Source organism: Telmatherina bonti (genome assembly GCF_933228915.1).
Source record: "Telmatherina bonti genome assembly, chromosome: 4".
In the NCBI taxonomy this organism is placed as follows: domain Eukaryota; kingdom Metazoa; phylum Chordata; class Actinopteri; order Atheriniformes; family Telmatherinidae; genus Telmatherina; species Telmatherina bonti.
Window position 1 is genome coordinate 38,982,079 of NC_136622.1, and position 21,107 is coordinate 39,003,185.

Consider the following 21,107-nt stretch of genomic DNA (forward strand, 5'->3'; position numbering starts at 1 on the left):
ATCTTACCTGGAACATGACTGAACATGGAATCTGACCTGGATCAAGACTGAACCTGGAATCTGACCTGGAACATGACTGAACATGGAATCTGACCTGGAACCTGCCCTGGAATCTGACCTGGAACATGACTGAACATGGAATCTGACATTGAATCTGACCTGGAATCTGACCTGGAACATGACTGAACCTGGAATCTGCCCTGGAATCTGACCTGGAAAATGACTGAACCTGGAATCTGCCCTGGAATATGACCTGGAACCTGCCCGGGAATCTGCCCTGGAATCTGACCTGGAATCTGACCTGGAACATGACTGAACATGGAATCTGACCTGGAACCTGCCCTGGAATCTGACCTGGAACATGACTGAACATGGAATCTGACATTGAATCTGACCTGGAATCTGACCTGGAACATGACTGAACCTGGAATCTGCCCTGGAATCTGACCTGGAACATGACTGAAACTGGAATCTGCCCTGGAATATGACCTGGAACCTGCCCTGGAATCTGCCCTGGAATCTGACATTGAATCTGACCTGGAATCTGACCTTGAACATGATTGAACCTGGAATCTGCCCTGGAATATGACCTGGAACCTGCCCTGGAATCTGCCCTGGAATCTGACTGAACCTGGAATCTGACCTGGAATCTGACCTGGAACATGACTGAACATGGAATCTGCCCTGGAATCTGACTGAACCTGGAATCTGACCTGGAACATGACTGAACATGGAATCTGACCTAGAACCTGCCCTGGAATCTGACCTGGAACATGACTGAACATGGAATCTGACATTGAATCTGACCTGGAATCTGACCTGGAACATGATTGAACCTGAAATCTGCCCTGGAATATGACCTCGAACCTGCCCTGGAATCTGACTGAACCTGGAATCTGACCTGGAATCTGACCTGGAACATGACTGAACATGGAATCTGACATGGAATCTGACCTGGAATCTGACCTGGAACATGACTGAACATGGAATCTGACCTGGAACCTGCCCTGGAATCTGACCTGGAACCTGCCCTGGAATCTGACCTGGAACATGACTGAACATGGAATCTGACATTGAATCTGACCTGGAATCTGACCTGGAACATGACTGAACCTGGAATCTGCCCTGGATTCTGACCTGGAACATGACTGAACATGGAATCTGCCCTGGAATATGACCTGGAACCTGCCCTGGAATCTGACTGAACCTGGAATCTGACCTGGAATCTGACCTGGAACATGACTGAACATGGAATCTGACCTGGAACCTGCCCTGGAATCTGACCTGGAACATGACTGAACATGGAATCTGACATTGAATCTGACCTGGAATCTGACCTGGAACCTGACTGAACCTTGAATCTGACCTGGAACCTGACTGAGCCTGGAATCTGACCTGTAACAACACTGAACCTGGAATCTGACATGGAACAAGACTGAACCTGGAATCTGACCTGGAACAAGACTGAACATGGAATCTGACCTGGAATATGACTGAACCTGGAATCTGATCTGGAACCTGACTGAACCTTGAATCTGACCTGGAACATAACTGAACATGGAATCTGACATTGAATCTGACCTGGAATCTGACCTGGAACATGACTGAACATGTAATCTGACCTGGAATCTGATCTGGAATCTGACCTGGAACATGACTGAACATGGAATCTGACTTGGAATCTGACCTGGAATCTGACCTGGAACATGACTGAACATGGAATCTGACATTGAATCTGACCTGGAATCTGACCTGGAACATGACTGAACATGGAATCTGACCTGGAATCTGATCTGGAATCTGACCTGGAACATGACTGAACATGGAATCTGACTTGGAACCTGCCCTGGAATCTGACCTGGAGCATGACTGAACATGGAATCTGACATTGAATCTGACCTGGAATCTGACCTGGAACATGATTGAACCTGGAATCTGCCCTGGAATATGACCTGGAACCTGCCCTGGAATCTGACTGAACCTGGAATCTGACCTGGAATCTGACCTGGAACATGACTGAACATGGAATCTGACCTGGAATCTGACCTGGAACATGACTGAACATGGAATCTGACCTGGAACCTGCCCTGGAATCTGACCTGGAACATGACTGAACATGGAATCTGACCTGGAACCTGCCCTGGAATCTGACCTGGAACATGACTGAACATGGAATCTGACATGGAATCTGACCTGGAATCTGACCTGGAACATGACTGAACCTGGAATCTGACCTGGAATCTGACCTGGAATCTGACCTGGAACATGACTGAACCTGGAATCTGCCCTGGAATATGACCTGGAACCTGCCCTGGAATCTGACTGAACCTGGAATCTGACCTGGAATCTGACCTGGAACATGACTGAACATGGAATCTGACCTGGAACCTGCCCTGGAATCTGACCTGGAACATGACTGAACATGGAATCTGACATTGAATCTGACCTGGAATCTGACCTGGAACCTGACTGAACCTTGAATCTGACCTGGAACCTGACTGAGCCTGGAATCTGACCTGGAATCTGACCTGTAACAAGACTGAACCTGGAATCTGACATGGAACAAGACTGAACCTGGAATCTGACCTGGAACAAGACTGAACCTGGAATCTGACCTGGAATATGACTGAACCTGGAATCTGATCTGGAACCTGACTGAACCTTGAATCTGACCTGGAACACAACTGAATCTGGAATCTGACCTGGAACCTGACTGAGCCTGGAATCTGACCTGTAATCTGACCTGTAACAAGACTGAACCTGGAATCTGCCCTGGAATCTGACCTGTAACTAGACTGAACCTGGAATCTGCCCTGGAATCTGACTGAGCCTGGAATCTGACCTGGAAACTTACTAACACTGGAATCTGACCTGGAACATGACTGAACCTGGAATCTGCCCTGGAATCCACCCTGGAATCTGACTGAACCTGGAATCTGCCCTGGAATCTGACATTGAATCTGACCTGGAATCTGACCTTGAACATGATTGAACCTGGAATCTGCCCTGGAATCTGCCCTGGAATATGACCTGGAACCTGCCCTGGAATCTGCCCTGGAATCTGACTGAACCTGGAATCTGACCTGGAATCTGACCTGGAACATGACTGAACATAGAATCTGCCCTGGAATCTGACTGAACCTGGAATCTGACCTGGAACATGACTGAACATGGAATCTGACCTGGAACCTGCCTTGGAATCTGACCTGGAACATGACTGAACATGGAATCTGACATTGAATCTGACCTGGAATCTGACCTGGAACATGATTGAACCTGGAATCTGCCCTGGAATATGACCTCGAACCTGCCCTGGAATCTGACTGATCCTGGAATCTGACCTGGAATCTGACCTGGAACATGACTGAACATGGAATCTGACCTGGAATCTGATCTGGAATCTGACCTGGAACATGACTGAACATGGAATCTGACCTGGAACCTGCCCTGGAATCTGACCTGGAACATGACTGAACATGGAATCTGACATTGAATCTGACCTGGAATCTGACCTGGAACATGACTGAACCTGGAATCTGCCCTGGAATCTGCCCTGGAATCTGACCTGGAACATGACTGTACCTGGAATCTGCCCTGGAATATGACCTGGAACCTGCCCTGGAATCTGCCCTGGAATCTGACTGAACCTGGAATCTGACCTGGAATCTGACCTGGAACATGACTGAACATGGAATCTGACCTGGAACCTGCCCTGGAATCTGACCTGGAACATGACTGAACATGGAATCTGACATTGAATCTGACCTGGAACATGACTGAACCTGGAATCTGCCCTGGAATCTGACCTGGAACATGACTGAACCTGGAATCTGCCCTGGAATATGACTGAACCTGGAATCTGCTCTGGAATCTGACCTGGAATCTGACCTGGAATCTGACCTGGAACATGACTGAACCTGGAGTCTGCCCTGGAATATGACCTGGAACCTGCCCTGGAATATGACCTGGAACCTGCCCTGGAATCTGCCCTGGAATCTGACTGAACCTGGAATCTGACCTGGAATCTGACCTGGAACATGACTGAACCTGGAATCTGCCCTGGAATATGACCTGGAACCTGCCCTGGAATCTGCCCTGGAATCTGACTGAACCTGGAATCTGACCTGGAATCTGACCTGGAACATGATTGAACCTGGAATCTGCCCTGGAATATGACCTGGAACCTGCCCTGGAATCTGCCCTGGAATCTGACTGAACCTGGAATCTGACCTGGAATCTGACCTGGAACATAACTGAACATGGAATCTGCTCTGGAATCTGACCTGGAATCTGACCTGGAACATGACTGAACCTGGAGTCTGCTCTGGAATATGACCTGGAACCTGCCCTGGAATCTGCCCTGGGATCTGACTGAACCTGGAATCTGACCTGGAACATGACTGAACATGGAATCTGCCCTGGAATCTGACCTGGAATCTGACCTGGAACATGACTGAACCTGGAGTCTGCCCTGGAATATGACCTGGAACCTGACCTGGAATCTGCCCTGGGATCTGACTGAACCTGGAATCTGACCTGGAACATGACTGAACCTGGAATCTGACCTGGAACATAACTGAACATGGAATCTGCTCTGGAATCTGACCTGGAACATGACTGAACCTGGAGTCTGCCCTGGAATATGACCTGGAACCTGCCCTGGAATCTGCCCTGGGATCTGACTGAACCTGGAATCTGACCTGGAACATGACTGAACATGGAATCTGCCCTGGAATCTGACCTGGAATCTGCTCTGGAATCTGACATTACCATCCAAACGATCTTGATCTCTGAATCGGCCAATCAGATGGCAGAACCTGACCCTGTGAGATGACCTGGATGATGCAACGACAGTTATGTCTCCTCCAGCGACACTTGGCGGCTCCAAATGACGCTGTGTTTCCCCACTGACCTTGAACGCATCGCGCGTGTAAACCTCACCTGCCTGTAAACAAACCAACAGTAGGACGAAGCAGCAAGGCATTCTGGGAAACAGGAAATCTAGGAAATGATTCAGATGGAGGACATCATCTAAACGCTGATTGTGCGTGTATGCGTGTGCGTGTATGCGTGTGCTGGCAGGATGGTTGTGATGTTTAATGTTCCTGCATTCAGGCCCCACATGTCTGGAAAGATCACGTGTTCATGCGTGTCCTCAGGTTTTATCACATAAGTCACGGCCTACATCACACACGCACACGGATCTGGGTCACAGCTGTTCACTGCCACATTCACTCCTCTTTCATTTTCTCCTCTCTTCCCTCCATCCATCATCCATCATCCATCATCCATCCATCCATCCATCATCCACTCATCCATCCATCCATCCGTCATCCACTCATCCATCCATCCATCATCCTCTCATCCACTCATCCATCATCCATCATCCATCCATCTGTCCATCCATCATCCATCATCCTTAATCCATCATCCATCCATCCATCATCCACCATCCATCCATCCATCCATCCATCATCCACTCATCCATCATCCATCCATCCATCCATCCATCCATCCATCATCCTCTCATCCACTCATCCATCATCCATCCATCCATCCATCATCCTCTCATCCATCATCCATCCATCTGTCCATCCATCATCCATCATCCTTAATCCATCATCCACCATCCATCCATCCATCCATCCATCATCCATCATCCATCATCCATCATCCATCAATCCATCATCCATCAATCCATCCATCCATCCATCCATCATCCATCCATCTCTTCTCCAGGTGGAGGTCGCAATGGCTACAGCAAAGCAGAGGATGGTGATGATGGAGGTGGAGAGGAGGATGAGGGAGGAGAGGGGGATGGAGGAGAAGGAGGAGGAGGAGATGAAGAGAGGGATCCGGAGTGGGATGAGGAGTTGGATGGAGAGAACAATGGAGCAGTCAGGATGACCAGAACCGACACCCTTCACTCAACCACCAGTTCTACCGGAACGCAGAGGAGACGAGGACAGCATGCCAAGAAACAGGTGAGACAACATCTACATGCTCTGTCCTCTTCATCAGGTCCACCTTCTGGTACCAGGTCATCCTCTTCATCAGGACCTTCTGGTGCCAGCTCATCCTCTTCATCAGGACCTTCTGGTGCCAGCTCAACCTCTTCATCAGGACCTTCTGGTGCCAGCTCAACCTCTTCATCAGGACCTTCTGGTGCCAGCTCAACCTCTTCATCAGGACCTTCTGGTGCCAGCTCATCCTCTTCATCAGGACCTTCTGGTGCCAGCTCAACCTCTTCATCAGGACCTTCTGGTGCCAGCTCAACCTCTTCATCAGGACCTTCTGGTGCCAGCTCAACCTCTTCATCAGGACCTTCTGGTGCCAGCTCAACCTCTTCATCAGGACCTTCTGGTGCCAGCTCAACCTCTTCATCAGGACCTTCTGGTGCCAGCTCAACCTCTTCATCAGGACCTTCTGGTGCCAGCTCATCCTCTTCATCAGGACCTTCTGGTGCCAGCTCAACCTCTTCATCAGGACTTTCTGGTGCCAGCTCAACCTCTTCATCAGGACCTTCTGGTGCCAGCTCAACCTCTTCATCAGGACCTTCTGGTGCCAGCTCAACCTCTTCATCAGGACCTTCTGGTGCCAGCTCAACCTCTTCATCAGGACTTTCTGGTGCCAGCTCAACCTCTTCATCAGGACCTTCTGGTGCCAGCTCAACCTCTTCATCAGGACCTTCTGGTGCCAGCTCAACCTCTTCATCAGGACCTTCTGGTGCCAGCTCAACCTCTTCATCAGGACCTTCTGGTGCCAGCTCAACCTCTTCATCAGGACCTTCTGGTGCCAGCTCAACCTCTTCATCAGGACCTTCTGGTGCCAGCTCAACCTCTTCATCAGGACCTTCTGGTGCCAGCTCAACCTCTTCATCAGGACCTTCTGGTGCCAGCTCAACCTCTTCATCAGGACCTTCTGGTGCCAGCTCAACCTCTTCATCAGGACCTTCTGGTGCCAGCTCAACCTCTTCATCAGGACCTTCTGGTGCCAGCTCAACCTCTTCATCAGGACCTTCTGGTGCCAGCTCAACCTCTTCATCAGGACCTTCTGGTGCCAGCTCAACCTCTTCATCAGGACCTTCTGGTGCCAGCTCAACCTCTTCATCAGGACTTTCTGGTGCCAGCTCAACCTCTTCATCAGGACCTTCTGGTGCCAGCTCAACCTCTTCATCAGGACCTTCTGGTGCCAGCTCAACCTCTTCATCAGGACCTTCTGGTGCCAGCTCAACCTCTTCATCAGGACCTTCTGGTGCCAGCTCAACCTCTTCATCAGGACCTTCTGGTGCCAGCTCAACCTCTTCATCAGGACCTTCTGGTGCCAGCTCAACCTCTTCATCAGGACCTTCTGGTGCCAGCTCAACCTCTTCATCAGGACCTTCTGGTGCCAGCTCAACCTCTTCATCAGGACCTTCTGGTGCCAGCTCATCCTCTTCATCAGGACCTTCTGGTGCCAGCTCAACCTCTTCATCAGGACCTTCTGGTGCCAGCTCAACCTCTTCATCAGGACCTTCTGGTGCCAGCTCAACCTCTTCATCAGGACCTTCTGGTGCCAGCTCAACCTCTTCATCAGGACCTTCTGGTGCCAGCTCAACCTCTTCATCAGGACCTTCTGGTGCCAGCTCATCCTCTTCATCAGGACCTTCTGGTGCCAGCTCAACCTCTTCATCAGGACCTTCTGGTGCCAGCTCAACCTCTTCATCAGGACCTTCTGGTGCCAGCTCAACCTCTTCATCAGGACCTTCTGGTGCCAGCTCAACCTCTTCATCAGGACCTTCTGGTGCCAGCTCAACCTCTTCATCAGGACCTTCTGGTGCCAGCTCAACCTCTTCATCAGGACCTTCTGGTGCCAGCTCAACCTCTTCATCAGGACCTTCTGGTGCCAGCTCAACCTCTTCATCAGGACCTTCTGGTGCCAGCTCAACCTCTTCATCAGGACCTTCTGGTGCCAGCTCAACCTCTTCATCAGGACCTTCTGGTGCCAGCTCAACCTCTTCATCAGGATCTTCTGGTGCCAGGTTGTCCTCTTCATCAGGACCTTCTGGTGCCAGGTTGTCCTCTTCATCAGGACCTTCTGGTGCCAGGTTGTCCTCTTCATCAGGACTGGTATCTTGACATGATGATAATCTTAAACTGGGATCAGAACTACCACCACCATTCCACCAGGAGTCGGGATGGATTCATGTATTTACTATGTCTCTATGAGCACAAACTGGTATACAAGGTGCAGCAGTTCCAGTTGGACGTAACTAGGCTCACCTGGACGCATCACCTGGGATTTGGAGTAGTCCCCTCAAGGCGGTTATCTCAGAACTCGTTGGTGGTCACCAGCAGTGAAGCTTGCTGTCAGGCAGAAAAAGGTCCAGCAGTGCTCCATCAACACAGTGGGGATTGGAAGGGGGCTGCTGACTGCGACGCAAAACATTGCTGGTCGGTGGGGCAAATACATCAAAGACCTCTTTAATCCCACCAAAATGACGATCGTACATCTCTCAGCTAGGAATGCCTTGGAATTCCTAATTAAGGATGGATGATGGATGGATGGATGATAAATGGATGGACGACAGATGGATGGATGATAGATGGATGATAAATGGATGGATGATAGATGAATGGATGTTAAATGGATAGATGGATGGATGATAGATGGATGGATAATAAATGGATGGATGATAGATGGATGGATGATAGATGGATGGATAATAAATGGATGGATGATAGATGGATGGATGATAAATGGATGGATGATAAATGGATGGATGATAGATGGATGGATGATAGATGGATAAATGGATGGATGATAGATGGATGGATGATAGATGGATGATAAATGGATGGATGATAAATGGATGGATGATAGATGGATGATAAATGGATGGATGATAGATGGATGGATGATAGATGGATGATAAATGGATGGATGATAGATGGATGGATGATAGATGGATGGATGTATGGATGATAGATGGATGGATGATAGATGGATGGATGATAAATGGATGGATGATAGATGGATGGATGATAGATGGATGATAAATGGATGGATGATAAATGGATGGATGATAGATGGATGATAAATGGATGGATGATAAATGGATGGATGATAGATGGATAAATGGATGGATGATAGATGGATAAATGGATGGATGATAGATGGATGGATGATAGATGGATGATAAATGGATGGATGATAAATGGATGGATGATAGATGGATGATAAATGGATGGATGATAAATGGATGGATGATAGATGGATGATAAATGGATGGATGATAAATGGATGGATGATAGATGGATAAATGGATGGATGATAGATGGATGGATGATAGATGGATGATAAATGGATGGATGATAAATGGATGGATGATAGATGGATGGATGATAGATGGATAAATGGATGGGTGAAAGATGGATGGATGGATGGATGATAGATGGATAAATGGATGGATGAAAGATGGATGGATGGATGGATGATAGATGTGCTTCCTGACTCTGGTCATGTGACATATAGTACCACTCCCTCTCCAGGTGCAAGGCAGTAACCAGGTCCAGCGAGCTCCACGAGCCTTGTTCTGCCTGAAACTTAACAACCCAATCAGACGTGCCGCGCTGTCCATCGTCGAGTGGAAGTATCCTTTTCTGATTGATCAGCTGCTTCTGCTTACTGACTACTGATTGATTTCTGAATGACATCATCAGATGTATAACACATGACATCACTGTGTCTCACTACGTTTCTACAGTATGTTGCTATGTGTCACGTCTTCCTCTGTTCTTCCTCAACTGGTCTCCAGACCTTTTGACATCTTCATCCTGTTGGCCATCTTTGCAAACTGCGTGGCTCTGGGAGTTTCCAAGCCATTTCCTGAGGATGACTCTAACTCCACCAACCATGACCTGGTAAGCACAAACCTGCCACCAAACCTGGACGCAGACTCAGGGGTTCCCATGTGGACTCTTACTTTCGGTGTCTATGCTAAGCTGGTCTGTACCAGTGACCACGCAGAGATGGAGGTGTTCCTTAGTCTTGTTCTTGCTCCGCTCTGATAGGCTGTCCTCCAGAATCAAGCTCCTCAGCTGGAGCTCTGGAGGTCAGCGGCCCTGCATAAACGCTGGAGCAGCAGATGATTGACAGGTCTGTGATCAGTTCTGAGGAGTTTCTGCTCGGATGCTTCAGTGCTGAGCATCTCTCCACCTTCATTTACAGTCGGATTTTTCATGCAGTCGCTTCCTGTTGGCATGACAACTCTGATGCAAGCCACTGCTACGGCGATGCATCCTGATAAAAACAGAGAAGCTCTGGCCCAACAAGCGGAAAGAGATGTAGCTCCAATCTCTGCTTCATGGAGTTGTTCTTGTGTCCATCATAAAGGCGTTCCGAGAGACAACTGTTCCAGGTCCACGACCCAGTCTTTCCTCCAGTCCTAAACATGAACATCACAAACCTGCAAAACATCATGCCACCGTCTATTGATCGACATAGTTGATCATGTGACTGACTTAAAATAGTTCCAGTCAGAAAATAGTTCCAGTCAGAAAGTAGTTCCAGTAAGAAAATAGTTCCAGTTGGAAAATAGTTCCAGTCAGAAAGTAGTTCCAGTAAGAAAATAGTTCCAGTTGGAAAATAGTTCCAGTCAGAAAGTAGTTCCAGTAAGAAAATAGTTCCAGTTGGAAAATAGTTCCAGTCAGAAAGTAGTTCCAGTAAGAAAATAGTTCCAGTCAGAAAGTAGTTCCAGTAAGAAAATAGTTCCAGTCAGAAAATAGTTCCAGTTGGAAAATAGTTCCAGCCAGAAAGTAGTTCCAGTCAGAAAGTAGTTCCAGTAAGAAAATAGTTCCAGTCAGAAAATAGTTCCAGTTAGAAAATAGTTCCAGCCAGAAAATAGTTCCAGTCAGAAAGTAGTTCCAGTCAGAAAGTAGTTCCAGTCAGAAAGTAGTTCCAGTAAGAAAATAGTTCCAGTCAGAAAATAGTTCCAGTTAGAAAGTAGTTCCAGTCAGAAAGTAGTTCCAGTAAGAAAATAGTTCCAGTCAGAAAGTAGTTCCAGTAAGAAAATAGTTCCAGTCAGAAAATAGTTCCAGTTGGAAAATAGTTCCAGCCAGAAAGTAGTTCCAGTCAGAAAGTAGTTCCAGTAAGAAAATAGTTCCAGTCAGAAAGTAGTTCCAGTAAGAAAATAGTTCCAGTCAGAAAATAGTTCCAGTCAGAAAATAGTTCCAGTCAGAAAGTAGTTCCAGTCAGAAAGTAGTTCCAGTCAGAAAGTAGTTCCAGTAAGAAAATAGTTCCAGTCAGAAAATAGTTCCAGTTAGAAAATAGTTCCAGCCAGAAAGTAGTTCCAGTCAGAAAGTAGTTCCAGTAAGAAAATAGTTCCAGTCAGAAAGTAGTTCCAGTAAGAAAATAGTTCCAGTCAGAAAATAGTTCCAGTCAGAAAATAGTTCCAGTCAGAAAGTAGTTCCAGTCAGAAAGTAGTTCCAGTCAGAAAGTAGTTCCAGTAAGAAAATAGTTCCAGTCAGAAAATAGTTCCAGTCAGAAAGTAGTTCCAGTAAGAAAATAGTTCCAGTCAGAAAATAGTTCCAGTCAGAAAGTAGTTCCAGTAAGAAAATAGTTCCAGTCAGAAAGTAGTTCCAGTAAGAAAATAGTTCCAGTCAGAAAGTAGTTCCAGTCAGAAAGTAGTTCCAGTAAGAAAATAGTTCCAGTCAGAAAATAGTTCCAGTTAGAAAGTAGTTCCAGTCAGAAAGTAGTTCCAGTAAGAAAATAGTTCCAGTCAGAAAATAGTTCCAGTCAGAAAGTAGTTCCAGTAAGAAAATAGTTCCAGTCAGAAAATAGTTCCAGTAAGAAAATAGTTCCAGTCAGAAAGTAGTTCCAATCAGAAAGTAGTTCCAGTAAGAAAATAGTTCCAGTAAGAAAATAGTTCCAGTCAGAAAGTAGTTCCAGTAAGAAAATAGTTCCAGTAAGAAAATAGTTCCAGTCAGAAAATAGTTCCAGTTAGAAAGTAGTTCCAGTCAGAAAATAGTTCCAGTCAGAAAATAGTTCCAGTCAGAAAGTAGTTCCAGTAAGAAAATAGTTCCAGTCAGAAAGTAGTTCCAGTAAGAAAATAGTTCCAGTAAGAAAATAGTTCCAGTCAGAAAATAGTTCCAGTTAGAAAATAGTTCCACTCAGAAAGTGGCTCCTGTGTGTTCGACTGTTTCTGTGTTTCAGGAACAAGTTGAGTACGTCTTCCTCATCATCTTCACTGTGGAAACCTTCCTGAAGATCCTAGCCTATGGTCTGGTGATGCATCCCAGCTCTTACATCCGGAACGGCTGGAACCTGCTGGACTTTGTCATTGTCATTGTCGGGTAAGATATTATCCAGATGTTGGAACGCTTCTGGAGACTGCAGATCCACTGAAATCTTTGAGAAAAGCAAATTTGTTCAGAGATAAAATTTTGATGCGTCTGTCACCTGCTACACTGCAGCTGCAGGGCGTCATCCTCAATGTTGTTACTCTGTGGGACACCAACATGACTGGACGTCCCCGGATGATGATGACAGTCCTGATGACAAAGCTTGTCGTCATGGTAATGAAGCTAGAGGATGCCTTGCTCCAGTTTGGAGTCAGAGAGAAAGAAATGTGGGACATAGATGATTTTAAAAGTCCTGGTTTAGATCTGATTAGGTTTCTGTCCGATAAGAGTTCAGTCAGAATGTTCTTCCCCTCATCCTCCTTTCTCTTCTTCTCTTTCTGAATATGGAAGTAAAACAGAACCTAAAGTAACCGTATGCGGTCTGAGAGCCAGGCCGGACCCCACCTGGTCCCTATACGGTCTGAGAGCCAGGCCGGACCCCACCTGGTCCCTATACGGTCTGAGAGCCAGGCCGGACCCCACCTGGTCCCTATACGGTCTGAGAGCCAGGCCGGACCCCACCTGGTCCCTATACGGTCTGAGAGCCAGGCCGGACCCCACCTGGTCCCTATACGGTCTGAGAGCCAGGCCGGACCCCACCTGGTCCCTATACGGTCTGAGAGCCAGGCCGGACCCCACCTTGTCCCTATACGGTCTGAGAGCCAGGCCGGACCCCACCTGGTCCCTATACGGTCTGAGAGCCAGGCCGGACCCCACCTGGTCCCTATACGGTCTGAGAGCCAGGTCGGTCCACATGTGGTCCCTATACGGTCTGAGAGCCAGGCCGGACCCCACCTGGTCCGTATGCGGTCTGAGAGCCAGGCCGGACCCCACCTGGTCCGTATGCGGTCTGAGAGCCAGGCCGGACCCCACCTGGTCCCTATACGGTCTGAGAGCCAGGCCGGACCCCACCTGGTCCGTATGCGGTCTGAGAGCCAGGCCGGACCCCACCTGGTCCGTATGCGGTCTGAGAGCCAGGCCGGACCCCACCTGGTCCCTATACGGTCTGAGAGCCAGGCCAGACCCAACCTGGTCCGTATGCGGTCTGAGAGCCAGGTCGGTCCCCATGTGGTCCCTGTACGGTCTGAGAGCCAGGCCGGACCCAACCTGGTCCGTATACGGTCTGAGAGCCAGGCCGGACCCCACCTGGTCCCTATACGGTCTGAGAGCCAGGCCGGACCCCACCTGGTCCCTATACGGTCTGAGAGCCAGGTCGGTCCCCATGTGGTCCCTATACGGTCTGAGAGCCAGGCCGGACCCCACCTGGTCCCTATACGGTCTGAGAGCCAGGTCGGTCCCCATGTGGTCCCTATACGGTCTGAGTGCCAGGCCGGACCCCACCTGGTCCGTATGCGGTCTGAGAGCCAGGCCGGACCCCACCTGGTCCGTATACGGTCTGAGAGCCAGGCCGGACCCCACCTGGTCCCTATACGGTCTGAGAGCCAGGTCGGTCCCCATGTGGTCCCTATACGGTCTGAGAGCCAGGCCGGACCCCACCTGGTCCGTATACGGTCTGAGAGCCAGGCCGGTCCCCACCTGGTCCCTATACAGTCTGAGAGCCAGGCCGGACCCCACCTGGTCCCTATACGGTCTGAGAGCCAGGTCGGTCCCCATGTGGTCCCTATACGGTCTGAGAGCCAGGCCGGACCCCACCTGGTCCGTATGCGGTCTGAGAGCCAGGCCGGACCCCACCTGGTCCGTATGCGGTCTGAGAGCCCGGCCGGACCCCACCTGGTCCCTATACGGTCTGAGAGCCAGGCCGGACCCCACCTGGTCCGTATACGGTCTGAGAGCCAGGCCGGACCCCACCTGGTCCGTATGCGGTCTGAGAGCCAGACCGGACCCCACCTGGTCCATATGCGGTCTGAGAGCCAGGCCGGACCCCACCTGGTCCGTATGCAGTCTGAGAGCCAGGTCGGTCCCCATGTGGTCCCTATACGGTCTGAGAGCCAGGCCGGACCCCACCTGGTCCATATACGGTCTGATAGCCAGGCCGGACCCCACCTGGTCCCTATACGGTCTGAGAGCCAGGCCGGACCCCACCTGGTCCCTATACGGTCTGAGAGCCAGGCCGGACCCCACCTGGTCCGTTTGTGGTCTGAGAGCCAGGCCAGACCCCACCTGGTCCCTATACGGTCTGAGAGCCAGGCCAGACCCCACCTGGTCCCTATACGGTCTGAGAGCCAGGCCAGACCCCACCTGGTCCCTATACGGTCTGAGAGCCAGGCCGGACCCCACCTGGTCCGTCTGCGGCCTGAGAGCCAGGCCGGACCCCACCTGGTCCGTATGTGGTCTGAGAGCCAGGCCGGACCCCACCTGGTCCGTCTGCGGCCTGAGAGCCAGGCTGAATTCCATCTGGTCCTGGACTCTGGCCCCCTACACGGTGAGAGATGATGTCTGGTTTTGGCAGTGATGAGAGCGAGTAGGTGGTCATATCAGACGCTAGTTAATGACCTCATCATGTTACACTGAGGGAGCATCTTTATCATCCTACATGAAGCTAAACCACCTGTTCTATCCTTTCTCCCAAAAATCAGTACATGTGTTAAAGTAGTCCTTGGAATGGATAAAGTAAACTGAGTAAAGAAATCATAGGAATTAGTAAAATAGCTAAAAGCTAAAAAGTAACATTGTCATTAATATGGACAAAAAACATAAGGAATCTGGTCCTGATGGATGGATGGATGATGGATGGATGGATGGATGACGGATGGATGGATGGATGACGGATGGATGATGGATGGATAGATGATGAATGGAAGGGGGATGGTGTGTGGATAACTGGATGATGGATGGATGGATGATGAATTGATGGATAGTTGATGGATGAATGGATGGATGGGCAGATGGATGGATGGATGATGGATGGATGGGTGAATGATGGTGGATGATGGATGGATGGATAGATGGATGGGTGGATGATCGATGGATGGTGGATGATGGATAGATGGATGAATGGATGATGGATGGATGATGGATGGATAGATGATGGTTGATGGAAGGATGATGGATAGATAAATGGATGGATGGATGGATGGATGGATGGATGATGGATGGACAGATGATGGATGATTGATGGATGATGGATGGATAGATGATAGATGATGGAAGGATGATGGATGGATGGATGATGAAGAGAAGGATGGATGGATGGATGGATGGCTGGATGATGGATGGATAGATGATGGATGATGGATGGATAGATGATGGATGATGGAAGGATGATGGATAGATGGATGGATGGATGATTGATGGATGGATGGATAGATGATAAATGATGGAAGGATGATGGATGCATGGATGGATGGATGGATGGATGGATGGATGATGAAGAGATGGATGGATGATGGATGGATGGATGGATGGATGGCTGGATGATGGATGGATAGATGATGGATGATGGATGGATAGATGATGGATGATGGATAGATGATGAATGATGGATGGATGATGGATGTATGGATGGATAGATGATAAATGATGGAAGGATGATGGATGCATGGATGGATGGATGGATGGATGATGGATGGATAGATGATGGATGATGGCTGGATCATGGATGGATAGATGATGAATGATGGATGGATCATGGATGGATGATGGATTGATAGATCATGGATGATGGAAGGAAAATGGATGGATGGATTGATGGATGGATGGATGGATGGATGATGGATGGATGGATGATGGATGGATGATGGATGGATGGATTGGTGGATGATGGATGGATGGATGGTGGATGATGGATGGATAGATGATGGATGGATGATGGATGGAAGGATGATGAATGATGGATGGATGGATGGTGGATGATGGATGGATGGATGGATGATGGATGGATGTATGGATGGATGCATGGATGATGGATGGATGGTGGATGATGGATGGATGGATAGGTGGATGATCGATGGATGATGGATGATGGATGGATGGATGGATGGATGGGTGGATGATGGATGGATGGTGGATGATGGATGGATGGATGGAGTGATGGGTGGATGATGGATGATGGATGGATGGATGGTGAATGATGGATGGATGGATGGATGGGTGGATGATCGATGGATGGTGGATGATGGATGGATGGATGGATGGGTGAATGATGTATGGATGGTGGATGATGGATGGATGGTTGGCTGGATGATGGATGGATAGATGATGGATGATGGATAGATGATGGATGGATGGATGGCTGGATGATGGATGGATAGATGATGGATGATGGATAGATGGATGGATGGATGGATGATGGATGATTGATGATTGATGGATGAAAGATGGATAGATGATAGATGGTGGATGGATGATGGATGTATGGATGGATAGATGATAAATGATGGAAGGATGATGGATGCATGGATGGATGGATGGATGGATGGATGATGGATAGATGATGGATGAATGATGGATGGATGGATGGATGGATGGATGATGGATTGACAGATCATGGATGATGAAAGGAAAATGGATGGATGGATGGATGGATGGATGATGGATGGATGGATTGGTGGATGATGGATGGATGGATGGTGGATGATGGATGGATAGATGATGGATGGATGATGGATGGATGGATGATGGATGATGGATGGATGATGGATGGATGGATTGGTGGATGATGGATGGATGGATGGTGGATGATGGATGGATGGATGGATGGATGGATGGGTGGATGATGGATGGATGGTGGATGATGGATGAGTGGATGGATGATGGATGGATGGATGGATGGATGGATGGATGCGTGGATGATGGATGAATGGATGGATGATGGATGGATGGATGGATGGATGCGTGGATGATGGATGAATGGATGGATGATGGATGGATGGATGGATGGATGCGTGGATGATGGATGGATGGTGGATGATGGATGGATGGATGGGTGGATGATCGATGGATGGTGGATGATGGATGGATGGATGGATGGATGGATGGGTGGATGATGGATGGATGGATGGATGGGTGGATGATGGATGATGGATGGATGGATGGTGGATGATGGATGGATGGATGGATGGGTGGATGATCGATGGATGGATGGATGATGGATGGATGGATGGATGGGTGAATGATGTATGGATGGTGGATGATGGATAGATGATGGATGATGGAAGGATGATGGATAGATGGATGGATGGATGGATGATGGATGATTGATGATTGATGGATGAAAGATGGATAGATGATGGATGATGGATGGATGATGGATGGATGATGGATGTATGGATGGATAGATGATAAATGATGGAAGGATGATGGATGCATGGATGGATGGATGGATGATGGATGGATGATGGATGAATGATGGATGGATGGATGGATGGATGATGGATGGATGGATGGATGATGGATGATGGATGGATGATGGATGGATGGATTGGTGGATGATGGATGGATGATGGATGGATGGATGGTGGATGATGGATAGATGATGGATGATGGATGGAATGGATGGAAGGATGATGAATGATGGATGGATGGATGATGGGTGGATGGATAGATGGATGGATGGATGATGGATGATTGATGATTGATGGATGAAAGATGGATAGATGATGGATGATGGATGGATGATGGATGGATGATGGATGTATGGATGGATAGATGATAAATGATGGAAGGATGATGGATGCATGGATGGATGGATGGATGGATGATGGATGGATGATGGATGAATGATGGATGGATGGATGGATGGATGGATGGATGGATGGATGATGGATGATGGATGATGGATGGATGATGGATGATGGATGGATGGATTGGTGGATGATGGATGGATGGATGGTGGATGATGGATAGATGATGGATGATGGATGGAAGGATGATGAATGATGGATGGATGGATGATGGATGGATGGATGATGGATGGATGGATGGATGGATGGGTGGATGATGGATGGATGGTGGATGATGGAGGCATGGTGGATGATGGATGGATGGATGGTGGATGATGGATGGATGGATAGTGGATGATGGATGGATGGGTGGATGATCGATGGATGGTGGCTGATGGATGGATGGATGGATGATGGATGGATGGATGGATGGATGGGTGGATGATGGATGGATGGTGGATGATGGATGGATGGATGGATGGGTGGATGATCGATGGATGGTGGATGATGGATGGATGGATGGATGGGTGGATGATCAATGGATGGTGGATGATGGATGGATTGATGGATGGATGGTGGATGATGGACGGATGGATGGATGGATGGATGGATGGGTATATGGTGGATGATGGATGGATGGATGGATGGATGGATGGATGGGTGGATGATGTATGGATTATGGATGATGGATGGATGGATGGATGGATGGATGGGTGGATGATCGATGGATGGATGGATGATGGATGGATGGATGGATGATGGATGGATGGTGGATGATGGATGGATGGATGGATGGTGGATGGATGGATGGATGGGTGTATGATGGTGGATGATGGATGGATGGATAGATGGATGGGTGGATGATCGATGGATGGTGGATGATGGATAGATGGATGAATGGATGATGGATGGATAGATGATGGTTGATGGAAGGATAAGGGATAGATAAATGGATGGATGGATGGATGGATGGATGGATGGATGGATGGATGGTGGATGATGGATAGATGATGGATGATTGATGGATGAAAGATGGATAGATGATGGATGATGGATGGATGATGGATGGATGATGGATGTATGGATGGATAGATGATAAATGATGGAAGGATGATGGATGCATGGATGGATGGATGGATGGATGATGGATGGATAGATGATGGATGATGGATGGATGGTGGATGATGGATGGATGGATGGATGGGTGGATGATCGATGGATGGTGGATGATGGATAGATGATGGATAATGGATGGAAAGATGATGAATGATGGATGGATGGATGATGGATGGATGGATAGATGGATGGGTGGATGATCGATGGATGGTGGATGATGGATAGATGGATGAATGGATGATGGATGGATAGATGATGGTTGATGGAAGGATAAGGGATAGATAAATGGATGGATGGATGGATGGATGGATGGATGGATGGATGGATTGTGGATGATGGATGGATGATGGATGGATGGATGGTGGATGATGGATAGATGATGGATGATTGATGGATGAAAGATGGATAGATGATGGATGATGGATGGATGATGGATGGATGATGGATGTATGGATGGATAGATGATAAATGATGGAAGGATGATGGATGCATGGATTGATGGATTGATGGATGATGGATGAATGATGGATGGATGGATGGATGGATGATGGATGGATGGATGATGGATGATGGATGGATGATGGATGATGGATGGATGGATGGATGGATTGGTGGATGATGGATGGATGGATGGTGGATGATGGATAGATGATGGATGATGGATGGATGATGGATGGAAGGATGATTAATGATGGATGGATGGATGATGGATGGATGGATAGATGGATGGGTGGATGATGGATGGATGGATGATGGATGGATGGTGGATGATGGACGGATGGTGGATGATGGATGGATGGATGGATGGATGGTGGATGATGGATGGATGGATGGATGGATGGATGGATGGATAGTGGATGATGGATGGATGGGTGGATGATCGATGGATGGTGGCTGATGGATGGATGGATGGATGGATGGATGGGTGGATGATGGATGGATGGTGGATGATGGATGGATGGATGGGTGGATGATAGATGGATGGTGGATGATGGACGGATGGATGGATGGGTGGTGGATGATGGATGGATTGATGGATGGATGGTGGATGATGGATGGATGGATGGATGGGTGGATGGATGGGTGGATGGTGGATGATGGATGGATGGATGGATGGATGGATGGATGGATGGATGGGTGGATGATGGATGGATGGATGGATGATGGATGGATGGATGGATGGATGGGTGGATGATGGTGGATGATGGATAGATGGATAGATGGATGGGTGGATGATCGATGTATGGTGGATGATGGATAGATGGATGAATGGATGATGGATGGATAGATGATGGTTGATGGAAGGATAAGGGATAGATAAATGGATGGATGGATGGATGGATAGATGGATGGATGGATTGTGGATGATGGATGGATGATGGATGGATGGATGGTGGATGATGGATAGATGATGGATGATGGATGGATGATGGATGTAAGGATGATGAATGATGGATGGATGGATGATTGATGATTGATGGATGAAAGATGGATAGATGATGGATGATGGATGGATGATGGATGGATGATGGATGTATGGATGGATAGATGATAAATGATGGAAGGATGATGGATGCATGGATTGATGGATGGATGGATGATGGATGAATGATGGATGGATGGATGGATGGATGGATGGATGATGGATGGATGGATGATGGATGATGGATGGATGGATTGGTGGATGATGGATGGATGATGGATGGATGGATGGTGGATGATGGATAGATGATGGATGATGGATGGATGATGGATGGAAAGATGATGAATGATGGATGGATGGATGATGGATGGATGGATAGATGGATGGGTGGATGATGGATGGTGGATGATGGATGGATGGATGGATGGATGGGTGGATGATGGATGGATGGTGGATGATGGATGGATGGTGGATGATGGATGGATGGATGGATGGATGGTGGATGATGGATGGATGGATGGATGGATAGTGGATGATGGATGGATGGATGGATGGATGGGTGGATGA

The 21,107-nt window shown here is 48.2% G+C and overlaps 1 protein-coding gene across 1 annotated transcript in view; it reads left to right on the forward strand.

Annotated features, from left to right (window-relative positions):
- Positions 1–5,741: 5,741 nt before the first annotated feature.
- cacna1fb (calcium channel, voltage-dependent, L type, alpha 1F subunit) overlaps positions 5,742–21,107 on the forward strand; it is a gene marked incomplete at its 3' end in the record, with an annotated part of 86,660 nt that continues 71,294 nt past the window's right edge. The window contains exons 1-4 of the mRNA XM_079238857.1: positions 5,742–5,984; positions 9,531–9,631; positions 9,797–9,902; positions 12,193–12,332. Of these exons, the coding sequence (XP_079094983.1) occupies positions 5,904–5,984; positions 9,531–9,631; positions 9,797–9,902; positions 12,193–12,332 (428 nt within the window). The 5' untranslated portion in view covers positions 5,742–5,903. The remainder of the gene's footprint in view (positions 5,985–9,530; positions 9,632–9,796; positions 9,903–12,192; positions 12,333–21,107) is intronic.